The sequence below is a fragment of the Vipera berus genome, assembly GCF_964194415.1.
Source record: "Vipera berus genome assembly, chromosome: 3".
Lineage (NCBI taxonomy): Eukaryota > Metazoa > Chordata > Lepidosauria > Squamata > Viperidae > Vipera > Vipera berus.
This window is the reverse complement of record NC_138204.1, coordinates 68,484-92,875: the sequence shown is the minus strand read 5'-3', so window position 1 is coordinate 92,875 and position 24,392 is coordinate 68,484. Positions and strand designations below refer to the sequence as shown.

Below are 24,392 nucleotides of genomic sequence, written 5' to 3'. Positions count from 1 at the left end.
ATTTTGCACTCGCACTGTTATATACATTAGTTGTGCCTCGTTCCCAGAAACGATATGATCTGTGGTTAGCTTCATAACCTACGAAGTATAATTGCCTAGCCCTATGTTGGCCTTTACTCCTGAGTTGCGCAGGAATGTGGACCCAAGCTGGGGTGCCAAACGTGTGCAGGTAATCAAGGTTTGGTCTTCTACCATGCCATATTGTATATGGTATTTTACCAGTAGAAGTATTAACAACTAAATTCAGAACATGGTTTGCACATTTTGCTGCCTCCCCCCACAGTCTATCTGTTAAGCCTGAATCTTGTAACATGGTTCTCATCATGGCTTGTAACGTTTGCCCACGTCTCTCAACAAAAGCATTATGTTGAGGTCTATAAGGGGCTGAACGTTTATGCTCAATGCCAGCTGATTGTAGCATATCAACAAAATGCTTATTTGTAAATTCAGTACCATTATCAGTAATTATGCACTGAACCTTTCTCTTTGTTTTTCTCTCCACGAACTTCAGCCAGTTTGCAAATTGTTGGAAAGTATCTGCCTTTGACTTAAGCAGATAACAAAATCCATAACGAGAGTAGTGGTCAAGGATACTTAACATATAGCATGACCCTCCTAAACTTGGTTTCATGGGTCCAATTAACTCAGCAAACACAACTTCCAAAGGAACAGTTGTTTTGAAGCTGTTTATCCTGTTTGCAGGAGTTGCCTTACTCTTTTCCTGATTACAGGCATTGCAATTCAAATACTTACTACATGGCTTCAGTTTAACTCCCTCTACTAATTCCACTGTTTTACGTAGTGAGTTAAAGTTTACATGCCCTAACCGCCTATGCAATAAATGTATACATTCATCATGTGGCTTCTTGTTCTCACATATCGAGTTAGCTTTAACTGTACTAACCTGGTTACTTGTGAGAACGAATAAACCATTTTTCAAATTTGCAGTTACACAGGTTCCATTCCTCTCAATAGTGCATTGCTCCCCTCTGAATGTTACCACAAACCCAACTTTAACCAATTCCCTTACAGATAACAGGTTGAATCTTAGTTTAGGTATATATAACATAGGTAACTGTTCATTAATGCATGGACAATAGGAATTACCTTCACCAGAGGCCTTCATCCTCCAACCGTTTGCTAGTGAAACATATTGGTTGCTGTTTTTCATATTAACAAACCTCTTTTTCACTTTAGTAATGCATTGTGAAGCCCCACTATCAACAACCCACAATTCATTATTTCTGGATGTTGGTTTACCAGAAATAGCCAAACCAATGCCCTTCTTAGCCTTCCCACTGCTATTTATATTCTGTTTTCTTCCCTTTCTACAGAATTTGGCTATATGCCCTCTAGCCCCACAAGAATAACATTTCTTGACGTTGTAAGCAGTGGTGAATTGCTGCTTCTCTTGTGGCTGTGTCTCTCTCAGCTGGTCTCTGTCACGCCTCCTTCTGGACTCTTCCAGCAGTCTCCCAGTAATGTTAGTCAATGTCAGTTCCTCTCTGGTCAGGACTTCCAAAGAAGAAACATACCCATCATAACTCTCATCCAAAGATGACAGAATAATGTAGACCTGATGCAACTCTGAAAAAATCAGCTCCTTTTCATGAAGCTCTTGAAAAGTTGCCTTCATGTAATTTAAATGGGTCAGCATATCTCCATTCTTCTGCAGACGAGCCCTAAACAGCTTATGTGTAAGGTGTATATGTGCACCCACACTGTCTCGAACATAAAGCCTTCGCAAAACATCCCAACACCTAGCAGCAGACTCCTCACCACGAATATGGACAAGCTGCTGGTCATTCAGTGTTAGTCCAATAATGCAAAGAGCTTTCTCGTTGCTTCGTTTAAAGTTGTCTAACTTCTTTGCATCCTCTTCGTCATCTGGATCCCAAGCAGTAGTATCTGGTGGGTTATTTACAACAGCCCATAGTCCTTCCTTGCGCAAAAGCAAGCAGCATTTCGTGGACCAGGAAACATAGTTTGTCCCATCCAACCGGGTTATCCAGGAGATGCCTGACAACAGTTCCTGTGCCATTTTACACCAAATACAAACTCAGCTAGGAATACTGTGTGTACTTACTCACAGTACAGGCCTGGGCCCATAACCAGTGTTAAAGAATTTGTTGTGCAGAGGTCTCCTTGTGCTACCAAAGAGTTGCACAGACAAGGAAGGGCACTGAGAGCAGTAAAAGTCACACACAGAAATACACTGAGTTCTAAAGGCAAAAAGTATTTTACTTTGAGGTGGTGTAAGAACAAAAATGCACAGTCAAAAATAAACAGTCCAAGTCATACACAATAGCAACAGTCCAAGGAGTAATCCAAACTACAAAGTCTTCTTACCGGTCCAGAGGTCAATACACAGTTCAGGTTTACAACAGTAGTAAACCAACAGCAGAGCAAAAACAGTAATAGTAGAGATCAGTGAATTCAGAGAGAGAGAGAAGCTACTTTCCTAGCTTCCTCTTATGGCCATGAGAACACTTACACACCCATTGGCCAATTAACAACTTAAAGCCATAGCATTATGGTTAATATATTTTCAACCCAACATTGTAGGCTAGCACCATATGCCTAACAGGCCCTCCCTGTGGGAGCGCACAGGACGAAGGGAGCTTGATGCCGGCAGCAGGTGCTCCCTCAAATATCCCACAACCAAGCCATTTAGGGCTTTATAGGTCATCACCAGCACCTTGAATCTCACCCGGAGGGCAACCGGAAGCCAATGCAGCTCGCGGAGTAGAGGTGTTACATGGGAGTATCGGGAAACCCCCATCGCAACTCACGCAGCTGCATTCTGCACCAGCTGAAGCCTCCGAGTGATCCTCAAGGGCAGCCCCATGTAGAGCACGTTGCAGTAGTCTAACTGGGAGGTCACGAGCGCATGAGTCACTGTGCATAGGGCATCTCGGTCCAGGTAGGGTCGCAACTGGCGCACCAGGCGAACCTGGGCAAAAGCCCCCCTGGTCAAGGCTCCTATGTGATCTTCAAAACAGCCGTGAATCCAGGAGGACGCCCAAGTTGCAAGCCCTATCAACGGGGGGTAACACCTCACCCCCGATTGTTAAAGATGGAATAGACTGGTTAACCCAAGATGCCGGTATGCACAGCCACTCAGTCTTGGCAGGATTGAGACGAAGCCTGTTTCTCCCCATCCAGACCCGGACCGCCTCCAGGCAACGGGACATCACGGCGAGGGCATCGCTGGGTTGGTTTGGGGTGGAGAAAAAAAGTTGGGTATCATCAGCATACTGATGATACCCCACCCCGAAACCACAAATGATCTCGCCCAGCGGCTTCATATAGATGTTGAACAGGAGGGGAGAGAGAACCGACCCCTGAGGAACTCCACAAATGAGAGGCCTCAGGGCGGATCTCTGCCCTCCCGTCAACACCGACTGCGAGCGGCCCAGGAGATAGGAGGAGAACCACCGTAAAACGGTGCCTCCCAACCCCCTGAGACACCGCAGTAGGATACCATGGTCGATGGTATCAAAAGCCGCTGAGAGATCTAATAGGACTAGGACAGAGGAACAACCCCTGTCCCGAGCACGCCAGAGATCATTCACCAGCACAACCAATGCCGTCTCCGTGCTGTGCCCGGGCCTGAAACCCGATTGGTACGGGTCCAGATAATCAGTTTCCTCAAGAAACAGAGGAAGCTGATGCGCCACCACACTCAACAACCTTCGCCAAAAAGCGAAGGTTGGAGACCGGACAATAGTTATTTAAAACAGCCGGGTCCAGGGCAGGCTTCTTGAGGAGGGGTCTCACCACTGCCTCCTTCAAGGCGGCGGGAAAGATACTCTCCTTCGAGGAAGCAGTTATTACTGCCTGGAACCAGCCTCATGTCTCCTCCCGGGCCGCATAAACCAGCCAGGAGGGGCACAGGTCCAATAAACAGGTGGTAGAGCTCAGCCTCCCCATAATCCTGTCCACATCATCAGGGGAAACAGGGTCGAACTCAGTCCAGATAACATGCTCAAGACCGTCCGATTCCTCCACATCAGACTCTGCCCAGTCAGAGTCCAAACCAGCCCGGATCTGAGCGATTTTGTCCGTCAGATGGTGACTAAACTCCTCGGCCCGACCCTGTAAGGGATCCTCCCTCACCTCCTGGTTAAGAAGGGAGCGAGTCACCCTAAACAGGGCGGCCGGGCAATTATCTGCGGATGCGATGAGGGCAGCGAAGTAATTAGCCTTTGCCGTCCTTATCGCAGCAAGATAAGACCTTATAAAGGTTCTTAACTGCAATCGGTCAGATTCGGATCGGCTGGACCTCCAACCGCTCTCTAGACCCCGTCTCCGATGCTTCATCTCCCGGAGCTCCACAGAAAACCATGGAGCCCAGCGGGATCTGCGCTGGGTCAGGGGTCGCAAGGATACAACACGGTCGAGTGCCTCGGTGGCCGCCCTTTCCCAGGCATCTACCAAGGCATCGGCTGGGCTGTGAATGAGGGCGATGGGTATAGACCCAAGCGCCATCTGGAACCGTTCTGGGTCCATTAGGTGCCTGGGGTGGAACCACCTGGTCGGTTCCGCAGCCCAGTGGCGGGGGGTGGCATAACGGAAGAGCAGCCGCAGGAGATAATGATCGGACCATGACAGGGGGACAATAGCTGGTGAACCCCCTCCCAGATCATCCAACCACTGTCCAGATAAAAATACCAGGTCGAGAGTGTGACCCCCCCCCCCACATGGGTCGGGCCCTGAACTACCTGGGTCAGGTCCATGGCCGTCATGGAAGCCATGAACTCCCAAGCTAGTTCTGACGACCCTCCTAGGGAAGGCAGGTTGAAGTCACCCAGAACTATAAGCCTGGGGAACTCCACCGCCAACCCTGAGAGGGTGTCGAGCAGCCTGGGCAGGGCTTGTACTTCAACGGGAGAGAGAGACTTCCTGTAGCTCAGAGTTGAACTGTGTAGCTGTTGGTACTCTCAGAACATGGTTATTCGCTTGCAGATAAGATCAGTGCTGGTGAAGCCCTAGCTAAGCCAAAAGTCCCAGGAGCCCTCTAACATACAGCATAAGGACTGTAACAGCCGCTATACAGGACAGACGGGCAGGGCTCATCCATTAACGTAAACAAGTAGCCAGAAGATCCGATGAAAACTGCTTAATTTCAATGCACGTATGGACAGTCTCAGCCACATTTCTCTCCCCCCCACCCCCAGAAGACCAGAAGACATACTTTGCAGCAGCCAGCACCCCAATAAGCAGGGATTAACACCAGACAAACACGCAGAAAACAATAATCAAGGGATCACCAAGGAGAAAACTACACACACACACACACACAACACTAGCATGGCAAGCTATTGTACATAAGGAGAAAACCCCACACTCACTCTCACTGATGATACTACCTTTTGGGGTAATGAAACATCTGGAAGGAAACCATCAGGCTCAGTACCAAGGAGATTCTGTTGTGTTTGTTCTTTTGTGCAAGCCTTCATTCATTCTGAGCTTTAGCTTTTCTGACATGTAGCTACTGCTCTGTTCTGTAGCGAGCCATCTGGAGAAACCTGGAAGCTATGTCAGGATGCTTTTCATTGATTGCAGCTTGGCTTTCAACACTATTCTGCCAAGCATCCTTATTGAAAAGCTGACTGACTTGAATTCCGCCCCCCCCCTCCATCTGCGATTGGATTAAAGACTTTCTAAGGGACCAGCTACAAACAGGGTCGGGTCTGTTTCATCCACCCCTCTGAAGCTTTGCACCGGCTCGCCACAGGGCTGCGTGCTTAGCCCCTACCTGTACTCACTGTACACGTATGATTGTGTATCGTCTGACCCATCCACTGCAATCATTAAGTTTGTAGGGTCTTATTACAGGTGGAGATGAAACAGCATACAGGGGGGAGGTACAAAAACTATCCCAATGGTGTTTAGAGAACAACTTTCACCTGAACATCAGCAAGATGAAGGAGATGGTGCTAGACTTCTGGAGGAAAAGAGAGGAACCTGCCCCACTTTACATCGGGGGGCTGTGTGGAGAGAGTTTCCTCCTCCTGTGAAGATCTTACCTGGAAAGTCAATACAACCCTGGTGGCCAGAAAAGCCCAACAGAGACTCCACTTCCTCAGGGTCTTGCGGAAGAACAGGGTAGAACAACAGCTAATTACCTTTTACCAGTCTACTATAGAGAGCGTCCTCTCGCACTGTATTGTGGTTTGGTATGCTGGCCTGACAGCCGCGGATAGGAAGATATTATAGAGGGTGGTGAGCGCAGCACAAAACATTGTGGCCTGTCCCCTGACACCACTGGATGACCTTGCCAGGGCCCGCTGCCTTGGAAGAGTGAGGAAAATTCTCAGGGATGACTCACACCCTGGTCGGTACCTCTTTACTCTCCTACCATCAGGTAGGAGATAACAGGAGTATAGCCAGCCATAGGAACCTGGAATGTAAGATCCATGAATCAAGGAAAGCTGGACGTGGTCATATGAGATAACAAGACTGAACATCAACATCTTAGGAATCGGCAAACTAAAATGGACAGGAATGGGTGAATTTAATTCAGATGACCATCAGGTATACTACTGCGGGCAAGAATCCCTCAAAAGAAATGGAGTAGCCTTCATAGTCAATAAAAGAGTAGGAAAAGCAATACTGGGATACAATCCCCAAAATGACAGAATGATCTCAGTTTGAATCCAAGGCAAACCATTCAATATCACAGTAGTCCAAGTCTTTGCCCCAACCACCGGTGCTGAAGAGGCTGAAATTGACCGGTTCTATGAAGTCCTACAGCACCTTATAGAACTAACACCAAAAAATGATGTCCTTATCATCATGGGGAATTGGAATGCTAAAGTAGGAAGCCAAAAGATAAGCGGAATAACAGGCAAGTTTGGCCTTGGAGTACAAAATGAAGCAGGGCACAGGCTGATAGAATTTGGTCAAGAGAATACGATGGTCGTAGTAAACGCTCTTTCCCAACAACCCAAGAGACGGCTCTACACATGGACACCACCAGACGGTCAACACAGAAATCAGATTGACTATATGCTCTGCAGCCAAAGATGGAGAAGCTCTATACAGTCAGTAAAAACAAGACCAGGAGTTGACTGTAGCTCAGACCATGAGCTTCTCATTGCAAAGTTTAGGCTTAAACTGAAGAAAGTAGGGAAAATCACTAGGCCACTCAGGTATGAATTAAATCATATCCCTGTTGAATATACAGTAGACGTGACAAATAGATTTAAGGAATTAGATCTGATAGAGTGCCTGAAGAACTATGGACAGAGATTCGCAACACTGTACAAGAGGTAGCAACTAAAACCATCCCAATGAAAAAGAAATGCAAGAAAGCAAAATGGCTGTCTAAGGAAGCATTGCAAATAGCTGAGGAAAGGAGGGAAGCAAAAGGCAAGGGAGAAATAGAAAGATACACCCAATTGAATGCAGAATTCCAGAGAATAGCTCGAAGAGATAAGAATGCCTTCTTAAATGAACAGTGCAAAGAAATAGAAGAAAACAATAGAATAGGGAGGACCAGAGATCTCTTCAAGAAAATTGGAGAGATGAAGGGAATGTTTGATGCAAAAATGGGCATGATAAAGGATCAAAATAGCAGGGACCTAACACAGGCAGAAGAGATTAAGAAGAGGTGGCAAAATTACACAGCAGAACTATACAAGAACGAGCTTAATGTCCCTGATAACCACGATGAGGTGATCACTGACCTCGAGCCAGACATCCTAGAATGTGAAGTGAAGTGGGCCTTAGAAAAGCTGAGCAACAACAAAGCTAGTGGAGGTGACAGTATTCCAGCTGAGCTATTCAAAATCTTAAAAGACGATGCAGTAAAAGTGCTACACTCAATTTGCCAGCAAATTTGGAAAACTCAACAGTGGCCACAGGATTGGAAAAGATCAGTTTACATTCCAATTCCAAAGAAAGGCAGTGCCAAAGAATGTTCAAATTATCGCACCATTGCACTCATTTCTCATGCTAGTAAAGTCATGCTTAAAATCCTACAAGCTAGGCTTCAGCAGTATGTGGATCGAGAACTAACAGAAGTACAGGCAGGATTTCGAAGAGGCAGAGGAACTAGAGATCAAATTGCCAACATACACTGCATCATGGAGAAAGCTAGGGAGTTCCAGAAAAACATCTACTTCTGCTTCATTGACTATGCTAAAGCCTTTGATTGTGTGGATCATAACAAACTGTGGCATGTTCTTAAAGAGATGGGAGTACCAGACCATCTTATTTGTCTCTTGAGAAACCTATACGCAGGTCAAGAAGCAACAGTGAGAACTGGACACAACCACTGATTGGTTCAAAATTGGGAAAGGAGTCCAGCAAGGCTGTATACTGTCGCCCTGCCTGTTTAACTTATATGCATAGCACATCATGAAAAAGGCAGGGCTAGATGAATCAAAAGTTGGAATTAAGATTGCCAGAAGAAATATCAACAACCTAAGATATGCAGATGATACCACTCTAATGGCAGAAAGTGAAGAAGAACTAAAGAGCCTCTTGTTGCGGGTGAAGGAGTGTGCAAAAGTTGGGTTGAAACTTAACATTAAGAAAACCAAGATCATGGCATCTGGCCCTCTCAATTCTTGGCAAATAGATGGGGAAGAAATGGAGGTAGTGACAGATTTTATTTTCCTGGGCTCCAAGTTCACTGCAGATGGGGACTGCAGCCAAGAAATTAAAAGACGCTTGCTCCTCGGGAGGAAAGCCATGGCAAATCTAGACAGCACACTAAAAAGCAGAGACATCACCCTGTCAACAAAAGTGCGTATAGTCAAGGCTGTGGTCTTCCCAGTTGCCATGTATGGCAGTGAAAGGTGGACCATAACAAAGGCTGAGCACCAAAGAATTGAGGCCTTTGAACTATGGTGCTGGAGAAGACTCCTGCGAGTCCCTTGGACTGCAAGGCGATCAAACCGGTCAGTCCTAGAGGAGATCCACCCTGACTGCTCTTTAGAAGGCCAGATCCTGAAGCTAAAACTCAAATGCTTTGGCCACCTCATGAGAAGGAAGGACTCACTGGAGAAGAGCCTCATGCTGGGAAAGATTGAGGGCAATAGAAGAAGGGGACGACAGGGAATGAGGTGGCTGGATGGAGTCACTGAAGCAGGAGGCGTGAGCTTAAATGGACTCCAGAAGATGGTAGAGGACAGGAAGGCCTGGAGGAACGTTGTCCATAGGGTCGCAATGGGTTGGACACGACTTCGCAGTTAACAACACCACCAACAGTCTGAAGAACAGCTTCTATCCATGGGCTGTCAGGCTCTTGAATGGGAAATAACTTCGTATGATTGACTTGCAAGGCTGGTGCGTTGTGTGCAATTAGCTCACATGGTATAACAAGATGGTGGATTTGTTGTCACTGAGAGTTGTGGGGGGGCACGAAGGGAGGCTCAGCCAATCTCAATGTATACATGGTTGTACTTTGACAATAAATGTTCATCCATTCATTCATGATTGTTGTAGTTACTGGAAGTACTTTATGTTCTTTAGTTTTGTTCCTCTTCAGGCTGGGAAGAAATTGTGCATACTGCATTTTGCTCTTCGGGTCATTGAGAAACATGATTGTAAGAAGTAAATTTATTTTGTGTTTGTAATTTTAGCAAAAGCGTATCATGAAAGTAAGGAAACTGAATTATGGAATGTTTGATATAAATTATGGAATATTTGGTGAGAATAGTAGTAAATCATGCACGAGAATGCTTGGCAAGTGGGTCATCCCTGAGGGCAAGGATATGTAGTGATCCCTTATTTGCTAAATATATTTAGGAGAAATATCTAAGGGAATTATCCAGGGCTTTTCAAGAAGTTTATATTTAAAAATTCTGCTTATTGCACCCAATTAGAAATAAAGTTAAACTGGTGCTTCTTTATGGATATTGCAGTATAATTCTGCAAATTTAGGGAACTGTAGCTGCACATTTAGGAGTATAGGTTGTGATAGTTGTGTACTATGGGTTCATTCTATGTGTTAGATCAGGGGTGTCAAACTGCCGGCCCGTGGGCTGGATGCGTCATGCGGAAGCCACGCCCACCCCATTGCCAGCAATGGCAAAATTGTCCCGATACGTTGCACGACGTCATGTGACTTCGCGAGTTTGACATGTCTGTGTTTGAAGCTCCCTAGCTAAAGTGCTGCGTTTCTCAACAGGTTTGGGTGATCTCAAGGAGAGCAGCCTCATTTTGATCTTGGTGGCCAGCATGCGGCAAGCCACCGAAGGGCACCCGCCAATTGGCAGGTTCTCTGGAAAGAAGGTAACCTCCTTGGTGCTCCCTCTCCTTTCACAAGGACGGACTGGCTCCTCCCATCTCCTTCTCTTCTTCTTCTTCTTCTTCTTCTTCTTCTTTCCGCTTTCTCAGGTACTTTCTGCTCGGGAACGCAAAGCGCAGTCCGAAGAGCGTTTAAGGCTCACGCAGCATTTTGTCCCTCTGCTGCCCCAGCTGCTAGCTAAGGTGAATGCATTCATCTCTTACCAAATGGGAGGAGAAACCAAAGCATTCTGTTCTCATTGGGATGTGGGCCCCCGTTGGTTCTAGATGGCTGTCCCAAAGTTGCCTTTACCTTTTGCTTCTCACCTGAGAGTCTTCTTCAGTTCTGCCTGAATGGTGGGGAATGGAAGGATCTGCACTTTGCAGTCATCGTTATCCCTCTCTGAGAGTCAACTGAGGCCACTCGGGTGTTCAGTCTGTCCCCTCGGGATCCCGGATGGTTGGTGCCCTCGGCTGGCTTCCCTGGCATGGAGCAGCAGCGTGTTCTCAGTCCTCCCTTCCCTGCTCTGTCCCGGCAGTTCTCTGCAGATGCCGAGAAAGTGGGACCCCTGCTGGAGGCCTTGCGTTACTTTGACCTGACCTATTACAGCACAGGCCGTCTGGAGAAGGTGGGAGACCCTGGCTGTTACTCGTACTGTGCTTCTCCTCCCGAGGAGGCGCTTCCAAATCCTACTCCCCCTCCCCCCAAGGCTAGCCCTTGGACACTGCTGGGGTGACACTCCCTGACCCTTCCCCCCAGCACTTAGACTTGCTGCTGACCCAGCTGAAGGAAGTGGTGGAAAAGCACACCAGCCGTGAAGTGCTGGAGCCGGCTTCCCAGACTCTCCAGCTGCTCTGCCGCAGGGAATTTGCCTTCTACAGCCGTGTGGATTTTGCCCGTAGCTGCATTATGGACTATCTGGCGGATAAATTCCAGCACGACACTACTGAACTCCTCCAGGTAGAAGAACTGCCCCACGGTGGGTGTTTAAGCATGAGTGAGTCTTCAGAGCAAGAGCAGCTTGATGGTAGGATTCTGGCCTGGAGTACGGGAAGAGCTGCCTTGAAATGTGGGCAGGGAGGGAGGGAGGGAGGGGGTGCCTGGCCTCAGGCGTAAGGATTCCCGTGCCTTCCAGAGGTTTCAAGCTCCCGTTTATTAGTCGCAATTGACATCATCGTAGTAAAGGAGCAATAGGTGGTCTACTTTGTCAAATGCCTTACTAAAATCCAAGTATGATGTGCCCACAGCATTTCACTAGTCCACTAATTTAATCCCAAGACAGACTTTCACTCTGGGACCGAGGTTTTGAAATATTTCTAGCAGAACTACTAGATTCTGCAACAGCTTTGTTCCTTATGCCATCCATCTTGTAAATTCGCAAGATTCCTTTTTTATCACCATATATATGTATACATCCAAACTGTCATATATCTGTCCGTACGTGGGTATATGCATAATTTTTTGTCATGTTTATGTAGTGCATATTGGAGGTAGTTACCCTTTGACAGCTGAATGCAATGAAATTTCATTTTAATATAAGCTGATTAGTGACACCAAGGATGAAAACCCCATTGAAAGTGTTTAGATAAATATTAAGGAAAAAGAAACAATAATGACATGGCTGGCTGTAGGTATGTGCTATAGGCCAGTTCAATTCTCCTGGCCCAGACGGACGGCCCGTCCCAGAGTGTCGCCTGGGAACCGGTGGGCATCGTCTCAGAGCACCTGGCTGGACTCTGCCTAGAGAAGCGCAGAAGACGGGAGAGGAGGAGCCGCCAATGTTTCAGAAAGGGGGGAAAGCAGACTCGGGAAACGAAGACCAATCACCCTGACATCAATACCTAGGAAAGCCCTAGAGAATACAATGAAGCCGTGGGTTCGTAGGCGGATCCTTCAGCACGGGTCATGCCGACAAAGCATACTGCTTTCTTTGAATTAATTTAAATAAAATTAAATTAATTTAAAATAAAATAAAATAAAATTTTAAATTAATTTGATATTGATCGGTGGACCAAGGGAACGAAGGAGCCCTGTGCTTAGACTTCAGTAAGACATCTGATAGACAACAGTCTCATTGATAAACCGGAACAGCGAGAGATGGGATAGCCTCATTCCCAGACGGATTTGCAGTTGACTGAATGACTGTGGACAGCATGTGGCCCTGAAGGGTCCACGTGGAAGGAGGGATGTGCAGCAGGGCACCCCAGGGTTCTGTCTCGGACCTTCACGAAAGACTTAGATGAGGGAACTGAAGAGACGTTCATTGGGGGGGAGGGGTTGCGAACTCCAGAAGACATGCTCCAGGCTCAAAAAGATCCCGACAGACTTTTAACTCTGGCCCTGAGGCAGCTCCATGTTCATTGGTGAGAAATGCAAAAATCAGATGCACGGGTACAAGATAAGGGATCCTTGGCTCCACCCTAGTATTTGTGAGAAGAATCTGGGTGTCGTCGTAGATCTCAGATCAAGCTTGAGCCAGCAATGTGCCACAGCTGCCAAAAGAGCCAATGCCGTTTTGGGCGGTGGAATTGGAAAGAGTATAAAGAGTGACAAGGATATTAAAAGGCTTGGGGTCTGAATCCTACCAAGAGCGGTTGAACTTCGTACGTTTAGCCCAAAGAAGGAAAAGCCGAGTGGAGACACAATAGCCGTCTTCCCATCCACGGAGGGGAGCCACAGGGCGGGCAGTCAGGATTTATTCCCTGTAATGCCCGAGGGCAGGATGGGAACCAGAAGACGGGAGTCTCCAAAGGGAGATCCCGACTTGAAACAAGGAGGATTTTCCCTGCCCGGGAGACCGTCAAGCAATAGAACAGGCTGCCTTCTGAAGCGGCAGGTGCTCGGTCACTAGAGGTTTTCAAGAAAAGATTGAACCATTTTTGCCAGGGATGCTGTTGAGGGTTCCTACTCTGAGCCTGGGGTTGGTCCTCACATATGCGATTCTGTGTCTGGATGTTCCTCTCTCGTACGGAGGAGGAGGAGAAGCACCTCGCGTTGTTGTTTGTTCTTTTCTTGGCAGTCCTCATTCTCCGAGCAGGAGGAGGTGTACAGCATGGCTACCACATTAAGGCGCATTGCCTTCTTCCACAGGTGAGCGGACAGTATTCAGCCTGGCCGTGTCCATGCTGGTTTGTCCAAGGCGCCTGCTCCCCCGCAGCAGTCTCCAACACAGGCATGGTGGCCTCTCTGGTGAGCGTCCAGGGGCCGGCCCATGCTCCTTCTGCCCTTTTCATCCGCAGCGCCCACGACCTGACTCCCTGGGGGTTCTTCCAGCCCTGCGTCCATCTCCTGCGCCACCTGCTGAACACGGGCGAGGCCTACGAGCAGGTACTGGGCCAGCTGGCCTGGGCCCGAAACAGCTGGGCGCCTCCCTGCTTGGGCCACCTTCTTGCTCGGTCGCTCTTCCGCCCTCCGAGGGGGCCTTTTCTTGCTTTGGGCAGGAGCCCACGGGGGCCACGTGTTTGCCCGCTGCCTCCCTCTTCTCCTTGTAGGTGGTGATCCCTGCCATGACCTGCGCCCACTTCTCGTTGCTCTGGGAACTGTCCCGCTGCTCAGCCGGGGCCGTCCCTGACCAGGTGAGCGGGTGTTTGGGATCTCTGGCCGGGGCCCTTCCTGCCAGGCCTTCACGCTTCCCTTTCCATCCCCAGCAGCAGCTGCTCAGCCTCAAGGACAAAGTGGCTGCCTTCTGCTCCCTCTGCCAGAGCTGCCTCGTGGACGTGGAGCCCTGTGTCCAGGAGCAGGTGAGGGGCCTCTGAGCCTGATCCGTGGGTGTGGGTGTGTGGGCGGGGGGGGAATGAGAAGGGGCAGGGGCTGGCTCTTACCATCCAAGGTTAAAACAGATAAGCAAGCCCCAATAAAAAAACCCCCACATAAATAGCAAAGTTGCTTAAGTGGCCCAAACTTTAGTCTTTAGTACTTGCTATTGATCGATCGATTGACTGATCGTGTGCTATTAACGTGTTGCTGATTTTAAGAATTCTGGCATAAGATTTATTTATTTATTATTTATTTATTGCATTTATATTGCAATCATTAACATGGTTGTCCCCTAAGCTTACTCTTTACTTCACCTCCCTTTGACTCCAAGTTGGACATCTTTAAATATTTCTATTGTTTCCAAGCTCAGCAGCACCCCTGTCTTAGTCTGGAAGAATCTCCCTGTGGGGAAGCTGTTTCTTCCTCTCCGTTTTCTGCTTAACCTCACAGAACATCATCTCCTCCCAGTTCAGTCTGGCGTGCTGAGCATCTCCCGTCAGCCAGGGAATATCTGCTGGCGGGGACTCGGGAGGCCGGCCTTCTCAGTGACAGCCCCCATCCCTCCAGAGAGAGATCTTCTCTCGCCAGAGATTAGGAAGCGCCTGGCCCTGTTGCCCTTGGGTGAAGCCACAAAGACTGCTTATGTGTTCGGGTCTGGGCCCTGTGTGTGTGAAAGGCCCTGTCCCTGTTCCTTGGTTATATTAATACCTATAATTATATTTTTTATTAATATCTCTGTGTGTGTGATGTTTGTAGTTGAACTGATTTTATGATTATTCGCTACACAACGTTGCTTGAGATGGGAGGGGAATAGAAATTGAATAAATAAAAATTAAGCAAGTATTTTTTTGGGTGTCATTGTTGCCTTCATGCCTCTGGGGCAGATTCACCAAGAGGTGGGGCTTTGGTCACAATCCCCTCACCCTAATTCCTCCCAAAGTAGCTGTTGTAAACAGATAGGATGTTGTGCAGCTGATGCAAATAAAGGTGCCCTTCCCACAATCTGGATTCATAGAATCCTAGAACTGGAAGTGACCTTGAGGGTCTTCTAGTCCAGCCCCCTCCCCAAGGCAGGAGTCCTTATACCTTAAAATGACTGGATCTCGGAAACCTCCAGTGATGGATGGAGCAGCTGCAGGAGGCAAGCTGTTCCATTGATTAAGTGTTAATTCTCTGCCAGTTGGCCTGGGGCTCCAGTGGGGGAACAGCACAGTGGAGGGTTTTTTAATGATGATGATGATGATGATGATGATGATGATGATGATAACAATAGTAGTAATAGTAATAGTAGTAATAATAATAATACGTAATATAATATAAAGCTGGAAGGGATCTTGGAGGTCATCTAGTCCAACCCCCTGCTCAGGCAGGAAATCCTATACCATTTCAGACAAATGGCTGTTCAGTCTCTTCTTAAAAACTTCCAGTGCTGGAGCATCCACAACTTCTGGAGGCAGGTTGTTCCACTGGTTAATTGTTCTAAGAGTCAGGAAATTTCTCCTTAGTTCTAGGTTGCTTCTCTCCTTGATTAATTTCCATCCGTTGCTTCTTCTCCTGCCTTCAGGTGCTTTGGAGAATAGCTTGGCTCCCTCTTTTTTTTGGCAACCTTGATGCCAAAGGAACTTGTAGGACCCCTTGGGTGGGAAAATTCTCTGGTGAATTAGGGTGAGGCCTACCAGGATGAAATGATGTTGCACAAGCGTTCAGCTGTGGTGTAGTCTCTAAAATTTGTGCTGGTTGTCAATTCAATCGTTGATCATTGCTGGAAGTTACATCGTCGTTGGCAAGAGGTGGTGCAGTTTGAAGTGTTGACGCACCTGCTTCTGGGCGTTGAAGAGGTGCTGGCCTTGGCAGGCTTGGGGCTTCTGTGCTGTCTGTAGGAAGCACAGCTGACGCACCTGCGTGTTGGCATGGAAAAGGTGTAGGCCTTGGCAGTTCTGTGGTCTCTGAGTGGTGAGTGGGAAGTGCAGAGAATGCACTTGTGTTGTGGTGCTGAAGGAGTACAGGCCTTTGCAGTTCTGGGGTTTCTGTGATGTTTGTAGGCAGTGTGGAAGATGGCTCTGCATCGTTGCAAACATTATGCTTTAACACATATTGACTGGTGCGTTCCATCGGATCGTCCACTTCTATTGGGATGGAACAATCTACATCGGTGCTTTCCTTCGCTGCCTGTTCATAGACCTTCAGCTTTGCCAGGGCAGCTGCTCGTTCCTTTTCTATTTGCAGAATTTTCATTTGGGCTTCCTCCTCTGCTTGGCGGGTCTTTCTCTGGGCTTCTATTTCAGCTTCCTTCTTGGCAAAGGATGCAAGTGCGTCCTTTTCTTCTACAAGCGCACGAGCCTCTAGTAGCTTGTCATGTATCGTTGAAGCCCTGGAGCGAGAGGATCTAGCGGAGCGTGCTATGCGTCTATTTGATGTAGACCTGTGAGATCTGGTCTCTTGCAGGTCTGCAATACAGATTTTTGCCTTATTCTTTGCTTCTTTCACTAGGAGATCACTTTGCTGGTTCAGATCCTCAATTTTGGTTAGTTCTGCTGAGGAATCATCTACGTTAGAGTCATACAAAAAACCTATGTATTTTACATACTGCCTTTAGTAACGTTCATAAGCTGCAGCACCAAGAACTCCGCCCCTTACTCCTGTTTCGTTACGTCCACCTTGGGGGGAAAATGGCCGTCTTCAGTGTGTGATTCTCTTTTGCTCCCTTTCTTCCTTGCAGGCCTTTGTGCTGTTGAGTGATTTGCTCCTGATCTTCGGTCCACAGCTGACTGACGGAGGGCACTCTGTCCTGCAGGAATTGGTGTATCAGCCAGAGTCTGCTCTGCAGTCACAGCTGTCTGGCTTTCTAATGGACCGTGTTTTCAACCACAGCCAAGCCCCCGATGATGGTGTGCATTATCCTTGAAGTTGGAATTTGAGAGGTTTGGAGTAGTTTTTGAGTTAGTGGGTGAACACACTAATACCCCCTCCCTTCTTTTTAATTGGCTGATGAACTCAGATAGTGAAAACGGAGAGCTTCAGGTCGAACAGCTGCACCAGCGCCGTAATTTGCTGTCTGGATTCTGCAAATTGGTTGTCTATGGAGTGCTGGAACTGAGTGCTGCTTCTGATGTCTTCAAGTATTACTCTAAGGTACGCAAGGCTGGATGGGAAGGCATAGGGAATTTGCCCTGGACGTATTCAGTGCCAGTCGTCATTCCAGTTTAACTGTTCCGTGCCTTGCCTCAAGAGTCGCTGCAGCCGTTTCTAGAGCTTCTAGTCCCCTGTCTCCCAACATCCAAAGAGGAGCAAAAGGCTGCCATTTGCGACCTTCCCAGCCGACTTCGGACATGCAGAGTCAATGGGGGAAGCTGGGTTTGCTGAGTGATTACACGATTCACTTAACCATTGCTGTGATGTAACAGAGTAACAGAGTTGAAAGGGACCCTGGAGGTCTTCTAGTTCAGCCCCCTGCTCAGGCAGTAGACCCTGTACCATTTCAGACCATTTGTTTAATAACTGGCAAAAAAGGTCATAAAATCTAGCACGACTCGCTGAACAACTGCCTTGCTTAGCAGCAGTCGTTCTGATCCCAGTCGTGGTCGAAAGCCAAGAACCGCCTCTGGTAGACCGGAGGTATCTAGCCAGTATCTGGCTGTCTGCCTGAAAAGCCCCATTGCCCCTAGAGCCCTGGAGAGAAACCGCCCATTCAGCTGCTACGCGGACAATAGAAACAGCACTTAGACTTCTGTACCGTTTCACAGGGCCTTTTATGCCCCCCCCTGAGTGGTTTACAGAGTCAGCATATGCCCCCCCCACCAGTCTGGGTCCTCATTTTACCAACCTCGGAAAGCCGAGTCAACCTGGAGCCGGTGAGAGTCGAACTGCTGGCAGCCGACAGTCAGCAGAATTAGCCTGCAGTGCTGCATTCTGACCACTGCACCACCAGGGCTCTTCATAATAATTACTTTTGTTTTAGCATAAAACTTTATGTATGTAAATGTATTCCTTCTGTTTTTGCTGTTTTGTGTAATTAATAAAAAACAAAAACCAAGGAATCCAGGGTTCCATTTTTCCTACCAGTCCTATGATGACTATGGGGATATCATCAAAGAAACTCTGATTCAGACCCGCCAAATTGACCGAATGGAGTGGGCTCACACGCTGCTACTCAGCCTGCAGCAGGTAAGCGGTGCCTCGCGGTGTGGGGCTGCTGCTGGAGGACGGAGCCCAGCTGGTGGCTAGCAAGGTCTCTCTTCGCTCCCAGTTGCTGACCCAGCTCTTCTTGGAAGAGGGACCCGGGGCCACGGACTCGGCAGCCTTCCTGGAGATCCGGGACTTGGCACGGCGGTTCTCTCTGCTCTTTGGGCTGCACCAGCTACAGAACCGCCCAGCCCTGGTGGCTTTGCACAAGTGAGGGCGCTCTGGAGGTGGCCGGGGAAAGAAGGGCTGGGGTCCAGTGCCCGTGGGAAGGCCGCTTTTCGGTGGAGGGGGGGAGGAGTGAGGAGTGGAGGCAGCTGGGCCATCCTCACAGCGTCTTCATTCTAGGGATGGTATAAAATTTGCCTTCGAGGAGCCGGCATCCCCAAACCCCAAGCTGGGTCTCATCAACCTGCCCTTCTTGGAACTGCTGAGTGAATTTTCCCCGAGGCTGTTGCCTCCGGATAAGGCCCTGCTGTGAGTGAAATGGCTTGGGGGGGCGCTTTGGGGGAGCCCCCTTTCCCAGCTGAAAGCATCCTTTTCCTCCCGCCCGCAGCCTCGCCTACTTGAAGAAGACGGGCCAGGCTCATTTCTCGGAGAGCAAAGGGGAAGCCTGCTCTTCCTCCCTCCTGGCCTATCGGCACTCCCTCAGCCCCCCAGAGGAGGCGGCCCCCCAGCCTCCCGCTGCCACCTCCAAGAAGATACGTTTGAACGGTGGGTGTGGGGGCATCCGAGGGGCTCCGTAAGGAAAAGGAACCCGTTGGGTTTCTGGAGAGCCGAGGGTGGAAACCGGTCTCTCTGGGGCCCTGTTTTGCCAGGATCCTCTGAGCACAGCGGCAGCACCAGCCTCGCCTCCGGTAGCCGCCTGCACACGCCCCTGCTGACGTCCACCGCCCTGAGGGCCAAGCGCCCGCTGACGGGGCCTCCGCTGGGAGAGGAGAGCTCGGGCAGCGAAGCCGAGTTCGCCCAGAGGTGAGAGGCCAGTGGGTGAGAGGGACCCCCCGAGCTGCCTCTTGGCCAGAAAGGGAGCTGGGCTCTACCAGCCCTGCCCGGTGGGAAGGCTGTGGCGACCACACCAGAGGGGCTGTTTGTGGCGGAGCTATGCTTGGACCCCTTCGCGGAAGGCCCAGAGATTGGGGGGGTGGCTTTCCTCCCTTCCGCAACGAAGGGGCAGCGTCAGAGAGAGACTCCGCCAGTCAACCTTCTAGTTAGGAGAGAGGTGGAGGCTTTGCTCTTCTGCTGCAGGCTCTTTTCCCCCTCCCTACCCAAACCTTCCTTCTGCGGGGTGCCCTACATCGGCACTGCCAGGCAGCTTAGTACCCAGCTGGGCTGGTGATGTGGCGAGACCCTCGGGACGGGCTGAGGAGGAGCAAGAGAAGAGGGGCGTTATCTGATTCCCGGCAGAGCCCTGTGCGGTTCTGGAGGGAGTTTGCTTAGTCGTGCGGTTCTCCTGGACTCGCGGCTCCTGCTTCAAGAGCAGCTGGAGGGCCCATTCCCTTTCCTCCCCGGAGGTGGCCCTGGGGGCCCCTTGGGCGGAAGCTTGTTCTGCCGCCAAGCCGGTTCCCTTGGAGCTCCGGCTCCTTGGGCCTGGCCTCTGCCCTGGAAGAAGCAGAGAAGGGAGGCGCGCTCCCAGCCCCTTCCCCTCCCTGACCGAGGCCACATTGTGCAGAGTCAAAATCAGCCGCTAAGTGGGGCGGCCAGACATACAGATTCGCTTAGGGGCAGAATCTGTCCAACAGGGTTCTTAGGGACGCCTTACCTGAACCTGCTTGACCCGCCAGGGCAGGAGGGCCCCTCGCCTGAACCGACAGGGGTCTCCTGGGTGGATGTTACATAATTTTATTCATTTATCCTATTTATACGGCTGCCATTCTCACAAGCAGCGACTCTGGGTGGCACACAGCACTAAATTAAAGAACAGTAAATATATATTTAAAAAATCATAATTAAGAATATAAAAAAGCAGAAGGCACAAGAAGGGCTGAATATCAACCGTGGTCTCAGAGGGGGCCCCCCACACCAAAGATCTTGGTCCCCGGAGCATTCACGGGATGGGGCGGGCTGGCGTCTGGGCGGTGAAGAGGCCGCAAGGCTAGCACCACAGTGGAGGCGGGCTGTCTCCCGGCATCCTCCCTGCACAGACGGGACCCATCGTGGGGCTTCTCAGCTGGGTCCGATGGGGCGAGCAGATACAGCTGGGGAGAGGCAGCCCCAAAAGCAGTGCCTTGAATTGGACTCGGAAGCCTATTTTTGGAGAGCAGAGTGCCCCCCTCCCCCCCGGCCCAGGAGGCCTCACAGCTGAGCTGCTCTGGAGGGGCGGTGAACGGCAGCACAGTCGGGGTGACAAGGGTGTGAGAGACAATGAACGGGCCCCTGTCTGAGAACCAGCACAACTGGTGCATGACACAAGGTTGTGTGAAGGCCCCCCCTGGCTATGGCGGCCATTTGCTCTTTGAGCAGGAGTCTCCAGCGGGACCTCTGGATTGTGGACTGGGTCTGTCTGGGGCAGAGCCCCCCCCACACACACACACACAATGGAGGGAGCAGTAGAGTGACCCCCAGGCTGGCACCTCTTCCACCACCACCACCGATTGGGGCGGCCCCCCTTGGGCAGGGGCAGGACCCCCCCATGCAACACCCCTGCGCCTTGCCATCTGTTCAAAGGGGTAGAACCAAAGACCCAGTGGTCCATCAAGCCTGCCCTTTGAGGGTTTTTAATAAATATTTTTATATACATATTGTCAGGACCCACCTCAATCCACATCTTAGGAAATAAGAACTCTTGGATGCAAGTTAGTCCAAAAGGAAAATGTTTACTAGGATGGAATCGATTGTGGGAATACAGGACGGAATCTGAGAAAAGTTACATTTCAATCCTATATAAACCATTCCCATTCCAGCCCCTCCCCTCATCCATTTGGTCAGGCTGTCGTCAGTTGCTAGGTGTCAGGTCCTTCCATGGGAAAGGGAACTCTCCTTGGTTTTATGGTTATTGCTTTCCTTTTCAGTTGTAAATGAAGATACAATCCAGACCTGTCTGTCCCCCCTCCCTTCCCCAGTAAAACATGCCCTGTTGTTTGAAAATCGCTTTAGTAACCATCCTCTCCCCCCCCCCCCCTCGGAGAGATGGCAGAATCCCCAGAAATAGCACGTTGTTCTACCTATACAATTATGAAATGTGATATAAATGGATTCTGACATTCGGCTCTCCTTTCAGAAAAAAGATGAGTCCATCTGTGGGGAAAGAAAACATATAAATGTTAGCCTGGTTTGTTCAGATATTCTGTATGAAACCTCTTAAGCAACTTAGGTGCTTTAACATGGAGTTTGTTAACCCACTCATTTTCTGAGGAGGGGAGGTGTTTCCATGCCACTAAATATTGTATCGTTCCATGGTGTTTTCTGGAATCTTAAGATTTCTTTCACTTCAAAATGTTGTTCTCCTTCCACCATGATGGGGGGTGGTGGTGGTGGGATTTTTTCTCGTAGTGGTGATTGTTGTTCTCTCTTTAATAGACTGCAGTGGAAGGTTGGGTGTATTCGTCTAAGATTTTTGGGTAGTTCTAATTCAACTGTTACTGGGTTTATGATTCTTTTAATTGGAAAAGGTCCAATATATTTTGGTCCTAGTTTTTTACAGGGTTGGAGTGATTTCAGGTATTTTGTGGATAAATATACCATCTCTCCTACCCTAAATGGTGTGGGATCGGTTCTTTTTTTGTCTGCCTGTGTCTTGTATGCTTTTCTGGCATCTTCCAACGCTTTCCTAACGATTGGCCATGTATTTTGTAATTGAGCAATCCATTCCTTCAGATCAGGGATAACCGGTTCTTTTGGGGTTAGTTCTGGTATTGGGTTGAAACTCTGGCCTGTAGCTACTTGAAAAGGAGTGTAACCTGTGCTTGAGTGGACTGCATTATTATATGCTACTTCTGCAAAAGGCAGTAGGTCTGTCCAGTCGGACTGCTGAAAATTAATATAGCATCTCAGATATTGTTCAAGTATATTATTAAGTCTTTCAGAAGCTCCGTCTGTCTGAGGATGGTGACTAGATGACAGTCCTTGGGTGGTTCCTAAGAGGGATAAAAATTCTTTCCAAAATGCCGACGTAAATTGCACCCCTCTGTCAGATATGATGCGTTGTGGTACCCCGTGCAATCTGTAAATATGCTGTACAAAAAGTTTTGCTAATGCTTTTGCAGTCGGGATTTTTTGGCAAGGTATGAAATGTACTTGCTTAGAGAACAGATCTGTGACAGTCCAGACTACGGTGTTTCCATTACTTTCTGGCAGTTCTACGATAAAATCCATGGCTATTTCTTTCCATGGGGCTGAGGGGTTTGCCACCGGTTGTAACAGACCTGGCGGTTTCCCTTGCAGTCTTTTGGCCATCGCGCAAATTTGACAGCTACCCACATAGCTTTCTATGTCCTTTTTCATAGATGGCCACCAAAATTGCCTTTTAGTTAAGTGTAAGGTTTTTACAAAGCCAAAGTGTCCTGCTGATTTTGTATCATGGCACAGTTGCATGAAATTGATTCTCTGTGTGGCAGGTATATATAGCTTCTCCCCCACCCACGGCAGTCCATCTTTAATTGTGCACACATGTTTATTTTTCTGGAACCATTCATCACTTTCCAAAGATTTCCTGAATTCTATTCCAGTTTGGCTATCTACCTTCGGCTTCATTTTTTCTTGTGCCCTGGTGGTGACTGGTGCTGCCAGTTGTTGTTCCGGTACAAGTGGTTTAAAGTCAGTAACTCTTGTGCTGTTATATTGGGGCATGCGGGATAATGCATCTGCCAGGAAGTTCTTTCCCCCCGGTAAGTGTTTGAGAGTGAAATTGAATCGGTGAAAATGTTGGGACCAGCGGGCTTGCTTAGGAGTGAGCTTCCTGGGCGTTTTTAGTGCTTCCAAATTTTTGTGGTCTGTCCAGACCTGGAAAGGTATTTTATTTCCTTCTAAAAATTGGCGCCATGTTAGTAATGCCCACCTCAACGAGAATGCCTCTTTTTCCCATATTGGCCAGCGTTGTTCTGTTTCTGTGAGTTTTCTGGATGTGTATGTGCATGGTTGCAATGTCCCCCCATCATTTTCTTGTAATAGTACGGCTCCTACCGCTACATCACTCGCATCTGCCTGTATTACAAAAGGTTTGTCGGGATCTGGGTGTTTTAGGACAGGTTCAGCAGAAAAAAGTCTCTTTAGCCTCTCAAATGCTGCTTGACATTCCATTGACCATTTCAGAGGCTGGCTGGGTTTCACGGGTGACCCCCCCTTCGTTTTCAACAAATTTGTGAGGGGCATGACTATTTGGCCAAATGCGGGGATGAATTGGCAGTAGAAGTTTGCAAACCCCAGGAAACTTTGCAATTGCTTCCGTGTGCGGGGGGGTGCCCACTCTAGTACTGCCCTGACCTTCTCAGGGTCCATTTCGATGCCCTCTGGAGATATGCGATATCCCAGGTAGTCAATTTTTTCCTAATGGAAGTCACACTTCGATAATTTAGCATATAAGTGGGCAGCTCGCAACTTCTTCAGGACTGCTCTGACTAGTTTGATATGTTCCTCTTTGGTTTCTGTGAAGATAAGGATGTCATCGAGGTAAACCAGGACCCCCTTATATAAGTGCTCTCTCAGCACGTCATTAATTAATTGCATAAAGACTGTGGGGGCCCCTTGCAGTCCGAATGGCAATACTTTGAATTGATAGCACCCCATTGGGCAGTTGAATGCAGTCTTCCATTCGTCTCCTTCCTTAATCCTAATATGGTAGTATGCTTCCCTCAGGTCTAGTTTGGTAAAAATCTTTCCTTTCGATAGGTGGGATAACATATCCTTCATTAGAGGAAGGGGGTACAGATTACATTCACTAATTGTGTTCAAATTTCTATAGTCCACAACCAAATGAAAGGACCCATCCTTCTTCTCCCTGAACAGAACCGGGGCGGCCACTTTGGGTTTGGCAGGCTCAATAAATCCTCTTTCTAAGTTTTTCTTTATGAATCTCTCCATTTCTGCCATTTCCCTTGGGCTCATGGCATACATCCTGGGTTTTGGGAGTTTTGCCCCAGGTTTGAATTCTATGGTGCAGTCTGTGGGGCGGTGGGGGGGAAGCTCATCTGCTCTTTCCTCACTGAAAACCTCAGTCAGGTCCCTGTATTCCTCCGGTATCTCTGGTAATCCCTTCTCTTTCCCCACTGCTGCTGTCTCC

General features: G+C 48.7%; 1 protein-coding gene across 1 annotated transcript in view; it reads left to right on the top strand.

Moving 5' to 3' along the window:
* Positions 1-19,154, top strand: part of STAG3 (STAG3 cohesin complex component) — a gene marked incomplete at its 3' end in the record, with an annotated part of 44,975 nt that extends 25,821 nt beyond the window's left edge. Inside the window, exons 11-25 of the mRNA XM_081323613.1 lie at positions 10,145-10,248; positions 10,354-10,446; positions 10,782-10,871; positions 11,003-11,203; positions 13,263-13,333; positions 13,483-13,570; positions 13,735-13,818; positions 13,891-13,983; positions 16,719-16,887; positions 16,998-17,131; positions 18,062-18,163; positions 18,246-18,391; positions 18,527-18,655; positions 18,735-18,892; positions 18,997-19,154. Of these exons, the coding sequence (XP_081179739.1) occupies positions 10,145-10,248; positions 10,354-10,446; positions 10,782-10,871; positions 11,003-11,203; positions 13,263-13,333; positions 13,483-13,570; positions 13,735-13,818; positions 13,891-13,983; positions 16,719-16,887; positions 16,998-17,131; positions 18,062-18,163; positions 18,246-18,391; positions 18,527-18,655; positions 18,735-18,892; positions 18,997-19,154 (1,820 nt within the window). The remainder of the gene's footprint in view (positions 1-10,144; positions 10,249-10,353; positions 10,447-10,781; positions 10,872-11,002; positions 11,204-13,262; positions 13,334-13,482; positions 13,571-13,734; positions 13,819-13,890; positions 13,984-16,718; positions 16,888-16,997; positions 17,132-18,061; positions 18,164-18,245; positions 18,392-18,526; positions 18,656-18,734; positions 18,893-18,996) is intronic.
* Positions 19,155-24,392: the final 5,238 nt, after the last annotated feature.